Consider the following 18924-nt stretch of genomic DNA (forward strand, 5'->3'; position numbering starts at 1 on the left):
CTTGAACAACACACATCTGAATAACATTCTAAATAGCTTCTTGTTGATGCCATCATGTACACAAAGAGTCCAAGCATCTTGTTTTTTCTTTTATCACAAGAAGGGGAACAATTATAAATCCTGGAAAGGCCTCTTTCAGACCGAGCCCTTGGCAATCTAACAGAAAGTGGAGGTAGATGAATTGCTTCGGAAAGCTCAAAATAGGAGTAAAGGGTGAAGGCTTGTTATTTTATAGCTGCCTCACAGGTTGTCGACACAGTTCAGTCGTAGTTTAGTGAAGCACTCCCAATTCAATTCTTGTCAGTTTTATCAACCAGTGCTTTTTACAAGAAGATCCTTGAAAATGTTGAATACCATAATCAAATTTAATTTCAGGCATCAGCGACTGATGTGACACCTTGGTTTAACGCCAATTGAGGGGGTTCTTAATTAAGTTAGAATTGTGTTCCTTATTAATTGTAGCCTGGGAGATAATAATGCTTTCTTCCCCTGGATTACACTGCATTCCTCTTAAAAGCAACGATATCTAGGACTTAACAGAAAATAAGATCAATACTCTTGATGTATGTGTTTCTGGTTTTATCTTCTTCGTAACTTAAAAAAGTCTCTCAGTACTTATTCTTACTTACTCGGGCTATTAAATTGTACAATTCTGAGTTCGGGGGCAGGAGTGGAGTGAAAGTATCTGGATGTTCTGTTCTATGTTAGTCTTTGTATCCTTTGTCTTTGTTGTTTTTCTTTGATCTATGTTATTTGTCTTTAACTTTAGACTTAGATTGTGTAATTGTGTTCTTTCTCTTTATTTCTCTTGTTCTTATTTTATTTTGATTTATTTTTGATTTTTTATAAAATAATTGCTGTATGTATTGGCTATTGGAAAAAAACAATTTCCCGAAGGAGACCTCCTGAGAGATCAATAAAGTTTTACCTTACCTTACCTTAATATGAAAACACGGTCTAGTTATGTAGTGAAATTAAAATCAAACCTAGAGAGTTCAACTTGAGTTTTCAAGCATAAACCATTTTAGATATGGATGCTTTATGAACGGCAACTAATGCAAAAACCAAACTTTCATGAATCCCTCATATGTTTAAAACGTTGACTCCTCTACACGATGCAGTAAGTCCCTCATCGTGATGATGCTCCGTATGAAGAACATTTTCTAATGAAATTATTTCAATTTTTGTAAAAACAGACACATACTGATGAGTACAATGAATGTCCAAAATCTATTTAAGAGACACTTAAATCAACTCATCAGTTGCAGTCAAATCTCGTATTAGCCAAAATAAACCTTTTTTTTATAGCTTTAGATACAGACAGAATCATTTCTTGTACCTCTAATCCCGTTGATGGCTCTTGTTTGGAAACAGAGACCTTACTTGGTGAGTGTTGTGGCTACCTTCCCCGAGTATGAGTGAATCAGTTTGCTTCCATGATGTGAAGTACTGATGAGAGTTTATTTCACGCTGAGGTTCATAGTGTAGGAAACACTGTAATGGTCGTTCAAAAGTGGCCCTCACTTGATGTTGAACATTTTCATATGAGTGAGAAATAAACTTCAGACCATTATTTTATTCACCGTAATAAAAAGACATCTAAATATTTATATAGTATTGACAAATGAATTGCTTTACTTTGTGGATTTTCCTTGTTTTATTCATTTGAATTCTCATATACTTCTTTTTTCTTTTCACCCTCCCTGATTCCCTTAGTATAACTTATGTTGCAGCACATGAGGTGGATGAGTATCGTGCACTGCAATGTCTGCCGTCTATTACTGCAGTCCAAGAGGGAACTTTGTATTCCACACCAACCCCACCAACTGCCTCTCCTGAACCTCCAAAGATGTTTGCAGCCAGAACTCCCAGTCCAGATCACAAAGTTAGTCAGCCATCATCAGCACTACGACATTCGGCCTCTGGCAGAGGTCAAACAGCTGCTCCGGATGCTTCCACAGTCAGATCCGCTGGGTCATTCACGAGTCAACTACAAAGTCTGGCTGTCGTGCCAACCATCTATCCAGCCCCTGACTCAAGGTAAAGTTTGTCCAATGTTTAGTTAATTTAGTCTATTGGAAGCCTTGTCTTGAAACACTTGATACTTTTCAGCAGCTCCATTGCTTAGCTACATATTTCAATTAAAAGAAGGGCTGTGAGTTTTATTCATAAATGTTTACTATTATACAGCAGGTAAATCAAAAAATAAATTGAATTACTTTTTCTAAAGAAAATCACAATAATAGTTTTCCATGTGTTCTTAAAACCAAACTAAATTGTTTAAAATGTTTAATTTCAGATTAAATTCAGTTTTTAAAAATATACTTGGTGGTTAAAATAATCTGATGTCTTTTAGTTGTTTTGTCCTTTTCCTCAGTTCTCACCATGACGAGTAGTGATGAATGATATTTGTTTAATTTTGTCCTGTCATTAGCATCACATTACATTTGTTAGTTTTTAAACAATAATAGACTTCAAGTAAAACATATTTTGGTTTTGTATACCAGTAAATCCTTATCACACAACCGTAGAATTTTCAACCGCAATCAGACGTTTTCAGCTGTAGTTCATTTTCAAAAATATTACACTATAAATCATAGACTGTTTTTTTTATATGTCTTAATCATACAACTGTCAACTACGATACAATACAATATTTTAAACTGTAGTCAGCCAAACAAGAAGCTTTACAGGTAATTCCTAGGACTATGAGCTGTGGGGCCTTATATACAAAGGTGTGATCCAAATCATGTCCAATAAAATGAGTTTGCCACATGTGCACACCTGTTGTAGGAGCATATCAAGGTCAACCAGGTGAAACAGCATTCATTTAAACTCAGTTTTGATGGTCAAAACAAAGAGTGTGAATACTTACTTTTCATTTAAAAAATATTGGAAAAAACTGTTTCCCCTTCATTATTATGGGATATTGTGCATAGTTTGATGAGAAAAAAAAAAGTTTTTCTTTTAGAAATGAGTCTTAGTCTTAAACTTTAGGAATGTGTGTGAATAATTACCTATTGGCTGTATTAAGCTGTCCCATTATAAATCCTGCCTCGTCATCCCTCACTCCAATTCACAATCAGCACTATTTTCGAAGCAGGTTGTGCTTTACTCTGAAATGTCTGTATTGTTAGTGCATCTTACGACATCTTCATTCATTAATCCTTACCCTGTCATTACACTATTCCTTGCTCTCACTCTCAGACAAGACAGCCCTATTTCCATGCAGGTGAACTTGGCTCTTCCGCTGTCTGTACCATGACTGAATGTCAGTTCCTGCCATGTGGTTAGCGCCACTATCATCACCTCCACGGTGTTATTGCACTCCTGCACTGTTAAACATATTCATGAAAAATATTTTGCCCCCAATCTCTCTTTCTTCCTCCATCATACAGACACATAAATACAGCATCTCAGAGGGAAGGCATGTATTTTCATGGGTATAAGAGCATAAATGTGTGTGTCCTTACAACATCTTCCACGATGGACTGCTGCTGCCTATTTATCTGTGGACTCAAAAATACTCATTTGAATCTCAATGAATGGTTAGTCACATCCCTCCTGCCACTTTGAAAAGATAATAACTAGTAGTTTTTAGTTCAGAGCATTTTCCTATGGGTATTTTATTTAAACGCCTTTGTAACGAAGGTTAGTGAGAAAGGTCATATGAGAAAGGTCCTTTGAGATCGATAGGGAGGGTGTGATTTCCATATTACAAGTCAAATCTCATCTTCATCTGGTTAATATCTCTTTTTATTTCATCGAAGAAGCTCAAACATCTATCATCGTTTTATTCCCCAAAAGTAAAGCAATGTTTCTATAAATTCAGTAGACTCAGTAGATTGTTTTGGCCGACGACTTGGTATTCTTCTGAAATCTCATCCAAAGAAACTCAAATCATTATTGTTAACCGTCTAATATGGCAATCATATTTTTCCTCAAATATATATACAACGCTGAGAACAGTCTGAGTCGCTGCTTCTGTGCATCACACGTGTCCACTGCTTATGTGACTCAGTATGTCATGATCTGTGCTGTGTAATTTAACTGTTTCCTTAGCCCTTTTGCTTTAGTTGCGTTAGTCATGATCGTATTCACAAACCCTCCAAAAAAACATCTCACCATATCGCTGAATCAGCAAGCGCTCTGGACTGGTTACAACAAGATGTTTGTGTATTTGCATCTTTAGTACAGTGTATTTGATCGTATGCTGACGATAGTGTTCTGTATGTGCGTGTCTCCTAGCTTTTAGAGACAATGTGGGAGCATATTTGTATTTAGGTAGTAGTTATTTGGAATGAGGACTGTGAAACAAGTTTTGTTTTCTGGAGATTGTGTTTTGCTCATTTTCACTATTCAAGAGTCAAACGCTACTGTTCCATTAGAGAAAATCAGTTTTCTTTTTATTATAAAATGTATGCTAGGCCTCTTTAGAATCTTAAATATAAATAAGACAGATTCCTGACAAGAGGGGAAGGTGAACCCACACCTCTCAGGCAGAATGAAGAATTGTCGAGATTTATAATCAATTCTTGAGGTCAAGGTCACAAGCCAAACAATCCAGAATATACTAGACAGAGGTTTGTGTGAGGCCAAGGCAGGTTGAAGGCTCCAGAACAGTAGATAGGGGTCAAGAGTGCAGACAACTAGGCGGTGGTTAATGGATAGCACAGCATTTGTGAAGGGGTTAGGCTGGATATATAAGGAACAGGGAACAGAATAAACGCTCGCTGAGGAGAATTGTTGCATGTTTGTCGGACACTATGGTCAACACAGTAAGCAGTTAGACACGTTTAAGTGTTAGCCAAAGACAACAAATGTGAACACAAAATGAGTTTTTAAATTTGGGTTAAATTATTGAACCTACATAGCTCTGTGTGAAAAAGTGATTCACCTTTTTAAGGTCTTGCAACAGGATATCAATTGTATCAATTTACAAACCTTCAGGTATTCATTGGTCAAACACTCTAACCAAACCTCTTTCTTCAGCTGGGTGAATCCTCAGTATATCACGAAAGGTATTGAGGGACAAGAAAAGGTGCTTGAAGCAAAGGAGAAAAGTCCTTTAAGGAAAGAGCTGGATGCCTGTATCGACGGGAAAAAAGAAGACGATGCGCTTCTTTCTTATCTGCCGGTATCATGGGATCAGGCCAGGAGGTCAGTACCAATCCCATGATTTTCTAATATAATGTTGTCTCAATGGCACTGTTGCTCGGTCCGATCCATGTGTCCCAGTTTGGTTCCCAGCAGAGACACAATAGAATTGTTACCCAGGCACATGTGTTTGTGTCGCACAGAGTATATGAAGGCGTTTCCCCGCAGATTTATCACATAATCTTCACTCTTCAGCTTTCATACTTGTCTCCCAAGTGTGTAAAATATGCCATTGTTTTCTCCTAATCTTTCAAAGTTTATCCTCATTTCTGAGCCGCAGGGGCGGACTCTACAGGACCAAAAATGGAGTGTACGCACACATTGTACTTATTATTGTATTGTGGCTTCTTCAGATTTATTTGAGAAAAAGAAACAGCTCGTTAAAAAATCTGTGGAAATGCATTACCGGTTCGTCCATTATTCCCCTACACCAGTGTGCACCTAACCCGAGCTCCAGGCCAGTCCATCGGTATCAGCATAATGGGTGGCAGAGGAATGGGCCGAAGACTGAGCAGTGGAGAGATGATGAGAGGAGTGTTCATCAAGCAGATCAGCCCTGACAGTCCGGCAGCACATAATGGCACCCTGCAGATTGGAGACAGGATACTAGAAGTAGGTTTGTGTGTTTGAGAGTGCCTGTGTGTGTTTGCATCCCTGTGTGATTGTGTGTGTACATATGAGCGCATTTTATTGTTGTTAATGTTATTTATATTGTAACTGTTGTTATATATTTTAGCATGCAAGGGATCCATAAAAGGTCAGAGTGGGTGCATTTTTCTGTTCCAACCAATGTCTGCAGCCTTGGCGGTCACCTGCACCCACTCTGACCATTTCTGTAACACTGGCATAAACACAGTTTAGCGTCAAGTTTTCCTTGATTTTCTGGAACTTCTGTTGTGTTATCAGTTTTATCTTGCCCTTTAAAGTAAGTATACTTTATTGAGTATTGTTTTGATTTTTTAAGCGATTTGTGACCCTGGTCTGGAAAAGCGCTATACAAATAAAAATTACTTACTTACTTTTTTTTACCTTAAATTGGCAAATAGTTGAATATACCTGATAATGATCCAAAGCATCCAAGTATATATAATAATACAGTTTAACCAAATACCTCATTAATGTTAGATTACAGCACTAGTGAATGTGTGAACTTTCCCTTTAACATATCAAAGATCAACAACGATCATGTTTTTGTAATATTGTATGTGTGCTGTGATATGTCACAGGTGAGTGGTGTGGATCTCAGAGATGCTAGCCATGAGCAAGCAGTAGAGGCCATTCGTAGTGCAGGACACGACATGCTCTTCCTTGTCCAGTCAGGACAACATGCATCACAGGTACATGTTCTAATTGGGTTTTTTTTGTGTTTCCACATGTTATGAATAAATAGAATCTGATATAAAAAGTTACAAAGCCTAAGACTTTTTTTTTTACTATAAATAATGGAATTTTTGCATTTCTGTTGCATTATTTTCATGTCATTTATTTTAGTTCAAATCAAATTGTTTTTTAATACATTTAATCAAATCAATATGTGTTCAGGCTCCTCTCCCTGCACTGCAGAATGGAAAGTTTCAAGACATCCTTTATACTTTCGATGTTAAAACTCTCACCCTCTACCTATCTGAACATTCATTACATCTTGAGTATTCATCTTTTTTTAATGATTGATCGTTCACAGCCAAAGATGGGGAATCAAGCAGAAGTAACTCAAGTTTTCACGACTCCTAGTGAAAAGGTGAAATTTTTTTATAAATTTGAAATTGATCATTGGAGTTACCTGGATGATTATAATGCTAAGATAAACAAAACCAATTCCTTCAGATCATATTCAATCTGATCCTGACAAATAAATGATCATTATTGAATAAGCAGCAATAAAGATGGTTAAATAAGAGAGACACCTGTTGATGTTTCTAGTCCGACATTCTCATCTGTGTTTTCCCTCATGATGTTGCAGGAACCTGTCAGTTCTCTCTTTAATATTCTCTCCCCTACAAAAACCTTCACGCCAATCCCCTTCAAGGTTTGTATGTGTGCACATGCATGTAATCAAGCATCTTAACACGGCATACATTAGCATTTCTAACAAGCCATCTTCCTAAAATCTTAATTGCTGTCTATAGTTATAAAATAGTTCAAAGTCAACCTTCTCGCCTTTGTTTTCCTCCTTGATAAGATACATCACTTTTTGGAATAAACATCCGCTTCTTTTGAAGTGTATTTTCTGCACATTTGTAGGTTGATTATAAAATAATCCCTGGCACTGGTCACCTTTCATGTTATTTTCGGCTTGCGTTAAAATTGCCTTCATTAATTCATCGTAGTCATGTTTTTTTCTTTCTTTTCGCTACATCAAGCTTGATGAGCAAACCTCAGGGGTAGTACGACTTAAGCCTGAAGGGCCCTTGAGGCATCTCCAACAGCCTGTTCAATAATGCAAAAATTCTCCCAAGGTACCTTCGCCAACATGTGATAGAAAGCAGCACAGAGGCCCCGCTACTCTCCCAGCGCCAATTACAGCAGCCGCCATAGACGAGGAAACCACTGGAAGAAGTAAGATTATTATTTAGCTGTTTGTCAACGATTAAGTTTGAATAAATCATTCATTTTCATTGAAATAGTATTAGGGTTCTTTTAGTCTTCATGTCTAACCTGATGCAGCAGTCTGTACTGATCTAACTCAATCGTTTGGTCCCTGGTTCAAGTCCAGCCTGAGGCTGGTTTATCTCTACCTTCGTTTGTTCGGTGGGTTTCCTCCGGATGTTTTGGGTCTTCCCACAAGTGCATTGCAAATTTAACGCATACAGGCATTTGTTGGTCCATTCTTGTCCCCTAAATGACATGTATAGACCCTGAGTTTCTTTGTACTGGCATGATGATTTTTTAAAAACTACCTCAGCAAAAATTGGATGTGTGATTGTCATATGTTTATCTGTATCTGTCAAAGTAACTGGTCAATAATGGGACAAGAAGGAGGAAGCTGCTGCCACCTGCTGACCCATCGATCTAATTGCCATCTCTTATAGTTCAAACGCTTAAAGATGCTAAAAATATAATATTGGCAGTAAGATGCAAGCATACAAAAAGCAAACATTATATTGTGGAAAATTAAAGAAAGTGGCTTCAACTGACCATACATTTTGTAGTTATTTTATTTATTTTTGTTTTTCTGGCCAAGCCCAGCAACTCATGGATTACATGCGTGAAATAGCACTAGTCGAAATACTGCCGCTTACCATCTTGAAGCTAAACAAAACCTCCTTTTGTGCTGACAGAGAAGATCCTTCAGCGGTATGGAAGTTTGACTGGCAAGCTGCAAGTGATTGAGCTGAAAAAGGATCCTACTGTCCGTGACTTGGGAATCAGCCTCTCTGGCAACAAGGAAGACTCCAAAGCTCGCATGAGTGTCTATGTAGCAGCAATTGACCCTCAGGGACCTGCTGGATTGGATGGACGATTACGGGTGGGGGATGAGATTCTAGAGGTCAGTGACTGGAACCATGTCGAACATGTTGCATTAACTTAGACGAATAAAATACTTTTGTTATGTTGTTTATTGCAGATCAATGGACAAATTCTTTACGGGCGGAGTCAGCAGAACGCGTCCACAATCATCAAAAACACTCCATCAAAAGTCAAGATTGTTCTCATCAGGTACCTTGAATGCATTTGTTGAATATAATGTACAAAAATGTTTGTGTGTGATCCAAAATTTGGCGGTGTTTCCTAAGAAATAAAGCTTCTCTTGGCGAGATGGCTCCAGCACACACAGTAGCGGTTAAGGACACAGTATACACACCAAACAAAACACCAAGAGCTGGTCGGCATGCTTCGCTACCTCAGGTGAGTTGATGAATGTGTGAACATGCAGTTTGTGTATTTATTAATACATAAATGTTTATTCTGTAAGGCAGGAGCATTTTTGAAAAGTTGCTCTGCTTTTCGTTTCTCAGGATCCTCAGGAAAAGTCGAGGCAGGAAGTGACAGTCGGTCCTCTGATCCAGCCTGAAGCCCACAGTAAAGTATGAGATCTTGTCTTTACGGACATTTCCCTTATACTACTGGTTGTCACACAATCCAAAAAGTATTTAAACACAGTAGTAGAGTTCTCCAAACTCCAAACTCTTCCTAATCGTCCTTAATGAAAGAACTGTACATTTCCAACACTTTCAAACTTTCGTACACTAATTATTAATACATATTTTCCTGTGGAAACATGATGCCCCTCCTCTATACAAAGTGCTATAAGTTCCCACAATCAAACATTATATAAAAAACAATTATTTTCACTTCAACAAGCACAAAAAGACAAAAAAAAAGCTCTTTTTGAAAAAAAAAAAAAAATCAAACTGACACAGAAGTTAGACAAAAAAAAAAAAAGTGATTTAAACATTAGTAAAAAATGATGAGTGTAATGAATAAATCCTAATTCATGCAATAATTTCACACCCCGTATTGTAATTTGTATATTAATAAAAATGTCCTGAAACTTCTTGGCATATTTCACTTTTTAATAGCTGAATCTTTTTGAAGGGCAGGCGTCAGGCGAGGGATCGTTTCTTTGCGGATGAATCTTGGACCAGACCACCTTTGGACAAGGTTAATACAACGGTAGTAAAAATCCCCGGCATCACCATTTTTATTTAATCATATAACAGCCACTCATCACTTTTCTTCTGTAGCCATCCAGTCCAACAAGACAAGCGAGAATCACAGAGAAAACTTCCATTCCTCGCATGAAGAAAACGACCTCCGTGACCTTGCCTCCTCCAGAATTCACGTCCAATTTCATCTCTTTATCTGCGACCCTTCCTGTTACCCCCGCGTCCTCTGCCTCGCTCACTGAGACGCAGCCTTGCCCGACGGGTCGGGCTAATTGGCCGACGTCCACTTCAATATCTGACCCCCGGACATGTCCAGTTGTGCCGGGCAGAGGAACTGACATTGAGATTTATAAAGGAAACGTTGGTCTGGGTCTCAGCATTGTAGGGGGCTGCGACACTCTGCAGGTTAGAAGAACTCACTTCTTTAAAATAAGCATATATTTATTTAGTAAATAAATATTTAATCTAATATTTATTTATTAAAGTGTACATAAATAATAATACGCAGCAAGTGTAGAACTTCCACAGTTAATTTGAGAGTGTTTTGTATTTCCTCCACTAGGGGTCGGTAATAATCCATGAAGTCAACGATGGAGGAGCAGCTCAGAGAGACGGACGTCTACAGGCTGGAGACCAGATCCTGGAGGTGTTTATAGAAAAACCTTCAGTGCTATTTAGTTTAGTGCATCTCAATGGCACATTTGTCTTGCCGCTTATGTGACAATCAATTCCAATGGCTTCTCCAGGTCAACGGCATAGATCTGCGACAGGCCACTCATGACGAGGCCATCGGGGTTCTGCGTTTGACCACACAGCGGGTTCACATGGGCATTTTCCGGCATCACGAGGCCTACCGGGAGGAAGACCTGTGGGATGTCTTCACTCTTGAGCTGACAGCAGACGCCAGAATGGGATTAGGATTTACCACAGTGGGGAAAAGGTATTTTGTATAAAATAATCCAGAATTTAAATTATTTAACTTGAATAATTTTACAAAAGCCATGTGGGTTTTTTCTGTTTTTGGCTAAACATTTCTAGTTTGTAAAATGTTGTTTTGTGAGTTTTCAAAAGCTGTAAGCTGTACATTCATCTACTTCAGTTATCTTCATATGTTTTTGCATATTGACCATGTATTATTTAGTTTGTTTCTTGTATTTACCTGAATTGTAACATTTTTATTCTTCTTTATTTTCTGTAAAAATATAATTTCAATATCTAGGAGCTTTTTTTTTGGTTTCTTTTATAGGACTAAGCAGTCTTTGTGGTCTAGTCATTTTTACTGACTGCTGACTCTTCCCATATTAACCAGTGTAGATACAGGGCTTTTATTTTGTAGTTTCAATGCCAACTTATTTCTAGGTGCACTGCCCTCATTGACAGCAATAATTAAACAGATTTAACGGCTTAAAGTAAGATTATCTTCTCCATAATCATATGGAAAACGTCACATTGAGGCCTGCTGCGATCAAAAATCTGAAGTGATTATAAAAAACTTTTTTGTTGTTGCTGATTAGATCCCATATTTAGAGGTTTTTTTAGAGTATGTTTTTTCTATGATTCATTAAAGTTAAATAATATTTAGACGTCCTTGTTACTGCATGATCAGTGACTCACAGTCTTCTAACCTTTATGTTTCCTTACAGCAATGACACGGGCATCTTTGTGTCCGATATCATTAATGGAGGCATAGCAGATTTAGATGAAAGGTTGTTGCTCGGTGACCAGATCCTGTCAATCAATGGAAAGGATGTTCGTGATGCATCCCAAGATGATGCCAGAAAATTGCTGGTAAAAATTTTTTCAACACATCAGTAACTTTCAAAAGAGCTCATGCAGGATTCTGTGTTATAGTGCTGCAGTGGAACGGTTTGTCTGGAAGTGGCTCGCTTTAAAGCTGGGGTGCCATGTCCACAAAGAAAACAGGTAAACACGTACGTTATATTCAAACATAGTAAATGGGACAGCTTTTATTTTATTTTCATTTAATACACACAAGTGCATTTCGAATTTAAGCGTACTTTAAGTTGTGCTTTATCCAGATGGAAGACTCCGAGGGTTCCTCCTTGAACCCTTCAAGTGGTTATGATCTCCCTGTCGACCATCAGGGGGAGACAAATATCAAAGCATGGACAACCGGTAAGCGTCACATTTACCATTATCCAAACAGTTATCTTCTCGTTGTTTTGGTTTGTTTTTGAAGCATTTGTGTTATATTCCTTCAGTTAAAGAAGACTATAATAAAGTAAGACAAGTGTTGATGAAGAAGGTAAGCAGTAAATCTAATGTGGTTGAGTACGGATGTTTTATAGGCCCTTTTCCACCACAGGGTCCATGTGAATCCCTTGGAATCAGTTTGGCAGGAGGAGTGGGCAGTCCCCATGGCAACGTACCTATCTTTATTGCTACCATGGATACCAATGGACTTGCTGCCAAAACAGAGCAATTACAAGTAGGAACGCCAATTTATGATGTCTTTGTACCAAAGCAGTGAACAAGTAGCCGTTCTTATGAGTGTGTTTCAACAAGGAAGCAATGCATTTGATGTGATTGTGTTTGACCTCGAAGCTAGACTGACATGTCTCGATGGACAGTGTCTTAGATACTGCACCAAATTACAGTTGTGGCATACTCTTCTCTGACCACAGACCCCTTGGGTAGAACCTTGGAGTATGGTGTTGTCGGGAATGAATGCAAATCAATCATAGCTTTTTGCTTTTATTTTGAAATGAGTGATGAGCAAATTACCGAAACACTTTTTATGGTATAAAATATATCATTAACTAAGTTTATACAACATCACTCTTCTACATGGGATCGGGACTGCAGACCAATCTCTCTGGGTCCTTAACATATGTTTGAATTATAAAGTCATAATGTACAGATATTATTAACAATAACAGTAAAACATATGTCCAAGGAAATGCATTTGTTAACCCTTGTGTTGCTTCTAGGTCAAGGTGACCTAAGTTAAGTTAAGCCACTGTGTATGTGTTTATGGAGGGAGATTCGTACGCCAAGGAACACCACACACACACATTTGTTTTCAGGCCTTCGGGTCATCTTGACCCTGAGATAACACAAGGGTCAAGAAAAGGATAAGAAACACTAAGATAATTGAGATAAAGCCCCTTTTGTGATTAAGTTTGTGCACCCCGTGTCGGTGTGTAGGTACGTGTTAAATGTGTTTTCGGTGTGTTTATCAGACAGGCGACAGGATTCTCAGCATAAACGACGTGTCCATGAAGGGAATGACTCATGTTCAATGTGGTGCGCTGCTGAAGACCATCTCTGGAACAGTCACTCTGCAGGTAACCACACTCCTACAGCAGCAAAATTAATCCTACTAGAATTTATGGAATGAGAATTATTTTTTATTATTTTTATTTGTTTTTATTTTAATTTTTACATGTATAGAAAAAGTTGTTTTACAGCAGAAACATGACCTTATGAACGCTGAAGTTTCCTCTAGTGTTATCTACTCAACAAATACTGACAAATTTCAACCTCTAGTACCACAATCAGGTCAAAGTTGAGATTTGATGGTTTATAAAACTTCCTGCACTTAACACAGGGAACTAAAAACAGTGCAAGGAAGTGATCATCTTTACTTTTTACTCATGTCGAGCTGCAAACCTACTTTCTTACTTACTTACAATGCAATTGTAGTGAATGGTACATAAGCACTCCTAAGGAAGAGAACCCGCTGGTTCAAATATGTGAATGCTGTTTGATATTTTCAGGTGGCGTCATCATCATCAAGCCTTCAGCATCACACAGATGTTCCAACAATAACCTCAGGTCGACCCTGCACATTGCCCTGCTCCCACAGCACTCTCTGGTATGACACTTTACTTTCACTCTGATCCTGACTTTACTTTATGTCTTACTCTCAAAGTTATGGTTGAATTAAGTTTAGGAAAGAAAGCTTTGGGAGTTTTATTAAAATCACAAAAGTATATATATATTGTGCGTGTGTGTGTTTATTTTATGTGTTAAGATTTTGCATCAGTTATTTAAAAACCTTTAATAGCAAATGGTTATTATTATTTTCACGTTTGTTTTTCTTTCCAAAAAGTGATGCATTTACTTCCTTAAATGGCCAAAGTCTTCCTGTTAGAGAATCATGTCTGTTCTGTGTCACCAGTGCCCGGATGTACAAGACTATAGCCCTGGAAAGAGGCTCATCAGGTTTAGGATTTAGCGTCGTTGGTGGGTACGGGAGCCCTCATGGAGACCTGCCCATTTACATCAAAACTGTATTCAACAAGGTAAGGACATTATAATCTCCAATTACATCATCATGACAGAACTGCTGCTCGGCATGCTAACATAACACAAGCGTCACAATACAATACAAAATGGCAGCGTAAAGTCCAAAAGGATAAGCTTTCAAAGCCAACAGCCCAAAAAGAACACCGATTTTTTTGGTAGGCTGGTAGCCAAATTACTGCCATGTTAAAAGCACTTTCTTAGCTCGTGTGGTTTATATTCAAGTGTGCCATGTATTCCTTTAGTTAAGGTAAACTATTCGTCTTATCTGTGGTTCCTTTATCAGGGGGCAGCGGTCGAGGACGGCCGACTCAAGCGCGGAGATCAGATAATCGCTGTGAATGGACACTGTCTGGAGGGCGTGACTCATGCCGAAGCTGTTAACGTCCTCAAAAGGACCAAGGGAACTGTAGTTCTCACGGTTCTGTCCTAGATCCTCAGTTTTTTCAACAAAGACTGATACTGAACACTGTGTCATTGCGGTATTAGAAACCGAAAGATAATGAAACTCAAACCTCACATGTTTTAAATATTTAGGAACTCTATATAGAGGTATAGAACTTTTTTATAATGATATAATATTTCCTCTCATTCCCATTGTCTTCGTGTAATGAAATAAAGTATGAAACCTTTATATGAATGTTACTCTGAAGCCACCACTGGTACAAAGAATGTGATATAATCTAGCTCGGCCTACTGTCGCTGTATTCTGTATATGCCAAGTGCATCTGCCAATCTGCTGTGTGGCATTTATAATGTGTTTGGAAGATTAGTTTCATCTTTGTCTTCACAAGTGTGTCCAGACTGTTGGTGTTCAGAATATTAGCCTCACTTTTTGTAATTCCGTTAGTTGCAGTTTCTTATGAGTCAGCGTAGATATTTCAGGTTTTTATGCATTCTGTTTACTTCCATGTACTTCATATTGTGTATGGTGACATCTGAATGAAGAGTTGAAATCTACTTCATTCTGACTCATCATTTCCCACATCTGCACACAGTCACACGGACACACGTGCGCATCAGGCAACAACCATATTTGTACTCACCAAAGAGCACATCAACTTTATAATTACGATGGTGTGTACTATATATATATACAGGTATATTTATTTTTTTAAATAAAAAATACCATTAGACAAAAGACATGCCTCTTTGAAACAAGGTTTAAGTGTGAGTATAATCACACAAGGAGCTCATTTCAGAAACCTTTATGAAACATATTATCCTATCAAATTAATGGAAAACCATTCTAATTCGATGAACGTTTTGTTATTGTGCTCATACAAGGACATTTTTTGAAGAGAGTTCAATCTGAACTAAGGTAGTGATAAACATGTAAACCATCAACAATGGCAGACCAACATGTTGAGAGGCTCTGAACGGGTCCACTTATTGAATAGAATAGAATAGAATAGAATACGTTTATTCATCCCCAGAGGGGAAACACACTTTTACAACAGCACAATGAGAATAAAGTGCAAGGAAAAAAAATAATAATAATAAAAGAGATAATAAAATAAAACAATTATTAACAATCTTAAAAATATACAAATTATTTACAATATTAAAAACACTATTAACAGAATAAAATAAAATAAAATAAAAACAAAAAATAAAAACACACAAGAAGAAAAACACTACGGATTAACATCAGGATATTTAAAGTAAAGAGTTAAATATCCTGACACCAGTTGGGATGAAGGACCTTCTATAACGCTCCGTCCTACACTGGGGGTGCCTGAGCCTGCCACTGAAGGAGCTGGCCAGCTCCTCCACGGTCAGGTGCAGTGGGTCAAGAGTGTTATCCATGATGGAGGATAGTCTGGAAAGTGTCCTCCTCTCTCCCACCTCCTCCACCGAGTCTAGCGAGCGGCCCAGGACAGAGGCGACTTCGGCCCTTCTTATACACGGCGTTGATATGTGTGGACCAGTTCAGTTTATTGTTGAGGTGAACACCAAGGTATTTGAAGCTGTCCACCAGCTCAATGTCCGAGCCCTGTATGCTCACCGGTTGATGTGGTGGGGACTTTTTCCTGAAGTAAATCACCATCTCCCTTGTCTTACCGGTGTTTAAGCAAAGGTAGTTGCTCTCACACCAGTCAACAAAGTCCTTGATGACTGACCTGTACTCCAGCTCGTCCCCCCCAGACACGCAGCCCACAATGGCGAGTCGTCAGAAAACTTCTGGAGGTGACAGCTGCTGGAGTCATAAGTAAAGTCCGCCGTGTAGAGGGAAAAAAGGAAAGGTGACAGCACTGTCCCTTGAGGCACCCCGGTGCTGCAGATGGTCACCTCGGACCTGCAGTCCTGCAGCCTCACATACTGCGGCCTGTTGGTGAGGTAGTCCATCGTCCATGCTGCCAGCTGTGTCCCAACTCCTGCGTCCTCCATCTTCTTCCTTAGCAGCGCCGGCTGGATGGTGTTGAAAGCACTTGAGAAGTCAAAAAACATGACTCTCACAGTGCTACCGGCGGCTTCCAGATGAGTCAGTGCCCGGTGCTGCAGATAGATGACGGCGTCATCCACCCCCATCTTTGGCCTGTAGGCGAACTGCAGCGGATCCAACGCAGAGCTCACCGTCGTGCGTAGATGGCGGAGTACCAGCCTCTCCAGGGTCTTCATCAGATGGGAGGTCAGGGCGACTGGTCTGAAGTGGCTTGGCTCCTTCGCGTGCACCGCCTTGGGAACCGGAACCACACAGGAGGTCTTCCACTGGACCGGGACCTTCTCCAGTTTGAGGCTCAGGTTGAAGATGTGTGTGACCAGCTCACAAAGTTGATCAGCACAGTCCCTGAGTACCTTGTTACTGTTAAAATAAATTGTCATAAACATTGATAATCCAGGCGGAAATACAAAACATCAGCATTTCTACTGCCATTCTAACAAACAGGAAAATGCTGATGGTAACATGTGCTTCAAGGAGAGATATTGACAATCATATAAATAATGCTAATACTAGTAATAATAACATGAAAATAATAATAACTTTGCAACTATAACATGGAAAACAACATAAACAATTAGAAACAATCATCAAAACCGATGTTATCAAAGACATCAATTAACATTGAAGGAAGTATTTTATTTGGTGAAAAAAAAAAAATAACAAAAGCGACTTGTATGATTGGAGGAAGAAATGTATTATGATGGTGTGAGTGATTGAAGCTGTGCAGTCCAGCGAGGACATACAAACACACAACAGACATCGCCAGTTATGGGTTCAAATAATGAAAAAAAATAATAATAATTACAATTAGCACAAACACAATGTACATTCACACTAGTTCAAGGAAGAGTTTTAAAAACATGTTTTTATTATTTATTTTTTTGTGATTTTTTTGATCTACTTGTTAGTTATAAATATAAAAGAAAAGGTACATAAACTGCAGCAGACAATTCGGGAGGGAAAAGAAAGATAATTTTCAGCCTCAGTAATGAATGCCAAGAGAAGGCAAACCTGTGAAAACTTTTTTTTGCTCTGAAATTTAGTTTAATCACCGGAGTTAGCAGTGACAACGTGACAAACAATACATTTGCACACAAATGAATCATTTAGGAAGTAGGGAGCACCGAGGGAAAGTCTGTCAGGAGCCTCTGCATTCATTAAAGCCATCTGTTCACATAGGAAGCTTCATTGAAAGCCAGACATCACAGACTGGCTCATTCTGCGCCGGAGAAACTATCGCCTCACCAAAATGTGGGCACCACTGGCTTATAGACGGCAGAAATGGCAAAATGCCTCGTGTTTCTTGATGAGATCATTTCTCCAAAAAAAGGCTGTTTTATTTTGTGTAAGAGGGAAGCCTCTGTGTTCCGCTGTTCAGCTCCAACAGAGAAAATAATTGGATGATTTAGGTGAATCATTTCAGTGGATTTCGATGGTGTGGAGGAGCATCCACGTCTCTGGGGTTATCAGGCTCTCAGGGATGAAAAACTCATAAGGATTCACCAGCAGGCTCAAATTCCGCACCTTTAATCATTGATAAGGAATAAACTTGAGGGCCACTGGCGTCACGACCTTTTGACGTGTCAGCTTTCCAACCCCATGGCTCCTGTCTCCCTCAACCGCGTCTAGCTCGCTGACCTCAATACTTTTGTTCAACTCAAAATTTGTTTTGACAGCTAATTTCACATTTCTCTGTGTTTAGACGTTAACTTCAGATGTTTGGAAGAATCATCATGACATGCTAACATGTACTCCACTATAATTCATTATAGGCAGTGTATGCAGACGTGACTTCCCACAGGGAGAAAAGAGCTAGAATCATCTTTTTTTGCAATTAAAAAAATTATTTATGGCAACACATTATTATAGTACTCTAACCTGTAGAACATACACAAGAGAGCTAAAGATCCGAGACAGTCTAGCTGGTTAATATGTTGCTGAATTTTACACGACACAAAGATTTAAGGGAAATAAAAAGTATTATGATTTTAAGAAAAAAGTACAAGGTAATAATAATAAAAATTTGAATTAATCACTCTACTTCTTCACATCCACTACCTGGAATTAAGTTTAATAAATATTATGTTGGATTTCTCGTTTCTTTAGACTCGGAATATAAATAAATATATTTACATTTAAACTTTAAATGTTTTTAAATTCCTGCAAAATAATGTCTATCCACATGGGGGCAGTGTACGCGTGGTTGTAAAGAGGTGATGAGATGAATTTGTGTTAAATAATTTGAAAAATCTTATTTTTCAAACACAAACCAGAACACATTACTTCTTTAAATTAATGTAATGTATGTTATTTACATTTAATTTTCATTTGTTCTGGCATTACTTTCTTTTCCCTCTGTTTTTTCTGAGCAGGACATTTGAACGGATAACAAGAATAGTGGCGCTTTATTCAGCCATTTTTATGTATGTTTTTTTAATTTAAATT

The 18924-nt window shown here is 38.4% G+C and overlaps 1 protein-coding gene across 1 annotated transcript in view; it reads left to right on the forward strand.

Annotated features, from left to right (window-relative positions):
- The window catches only part of LOC148088667 (multiple PDZ domain protein), a 30080-nt gene extending 15408 nt beyond the window's left edge, over window positions 1-14672 (forward strand). The window contains exons 20-43 of the mRNA XM_087796470.1: window positions 1717-2040; window positions 4993-5160; window positions 5592-5769; window positions 6384-6494; window positions 6839-6895; window positions 7118-7183; window positions 7614-7713; window positions 8436-8644; window positions 8723-8814; window positions 8892-9003; window positions 9114-9182; window positions 9694-9771; window positions 9843-10169; window positions 10327-10410; window positions 10511-10704; window positions 11408-11552; window positions 11616-11687; window positions 11804-11900; window positions 11987-12030; window positions 12091-12213; window positions 12968-13072; window positions 13505-13602; window positions 13909-14032; window positions 14320-14672. Of these exons, the coding sequence (XP_087652596.1) occupies window positions 1717-2040; window positions 4993-5160; window positions 5592-5769; window positions 6384-6494; window positions 6839-6895; window positions 7118-7183; window positions 7614-7713; window positions 8436-8644; window positions 8723-8814; window positions 8892-9003; window positions 9114-9182; window positions 9694-9771; window positions 9843-10169; window positions 10327-10410; window positions 10511-10704; window positions 11408-11552; window positions 11616-11687; window positions 11804-11900; window positions 11987-12030; window positions 12091-12213; window positions 12968-13072; window positions 13505-13602; window positions 13909-14032; window positions 14320-14466 (3124 nt within the window). The 3' untranslated portion in view covers window positions 14467-14672. The remainder of the gene's footprint in view (window positions 1-1716; window positions 2041-4992; window positions 5161-5591; window positions 5770-6383; window positions 6495-6838; window positions 6896-7117; window positions 7184-7613; window positions 7714-8435; window positions 8645-8722; window positions 8815-8891; window positions 9004-9113; window positions 9183-9693; window positions 9772-9842; window positions 10170-10326; window positions 10411-10510; window positions 10705-11407; window positions 11553-11615; window positions 11688-11803; window positions 11901-11986; window positions 12031-12090; window positions 12214-12967; window positions 13073-13504; window positions 13603-13908; window positions 14033-14319) is intronic.
- The last annotated feature ends 4252 nt before the right edge of the window (window positions 14673-18924 follow it).

The sequence above is a fragment of the Callionymus lyra genome, chromosome 1 (assembly GCF_982586985.1).
Source record: "Callionymus lyra chromosome 1, fCalLyr1.hap1.1, whole genome shotgun sequence".
Classification (NCBI taxonomy): Eukaryota; Metazoa; Chordata; class Actinopteri; order Syngnathiformes; family Callionymidae; genus Callionymus; species Callionymus lyra.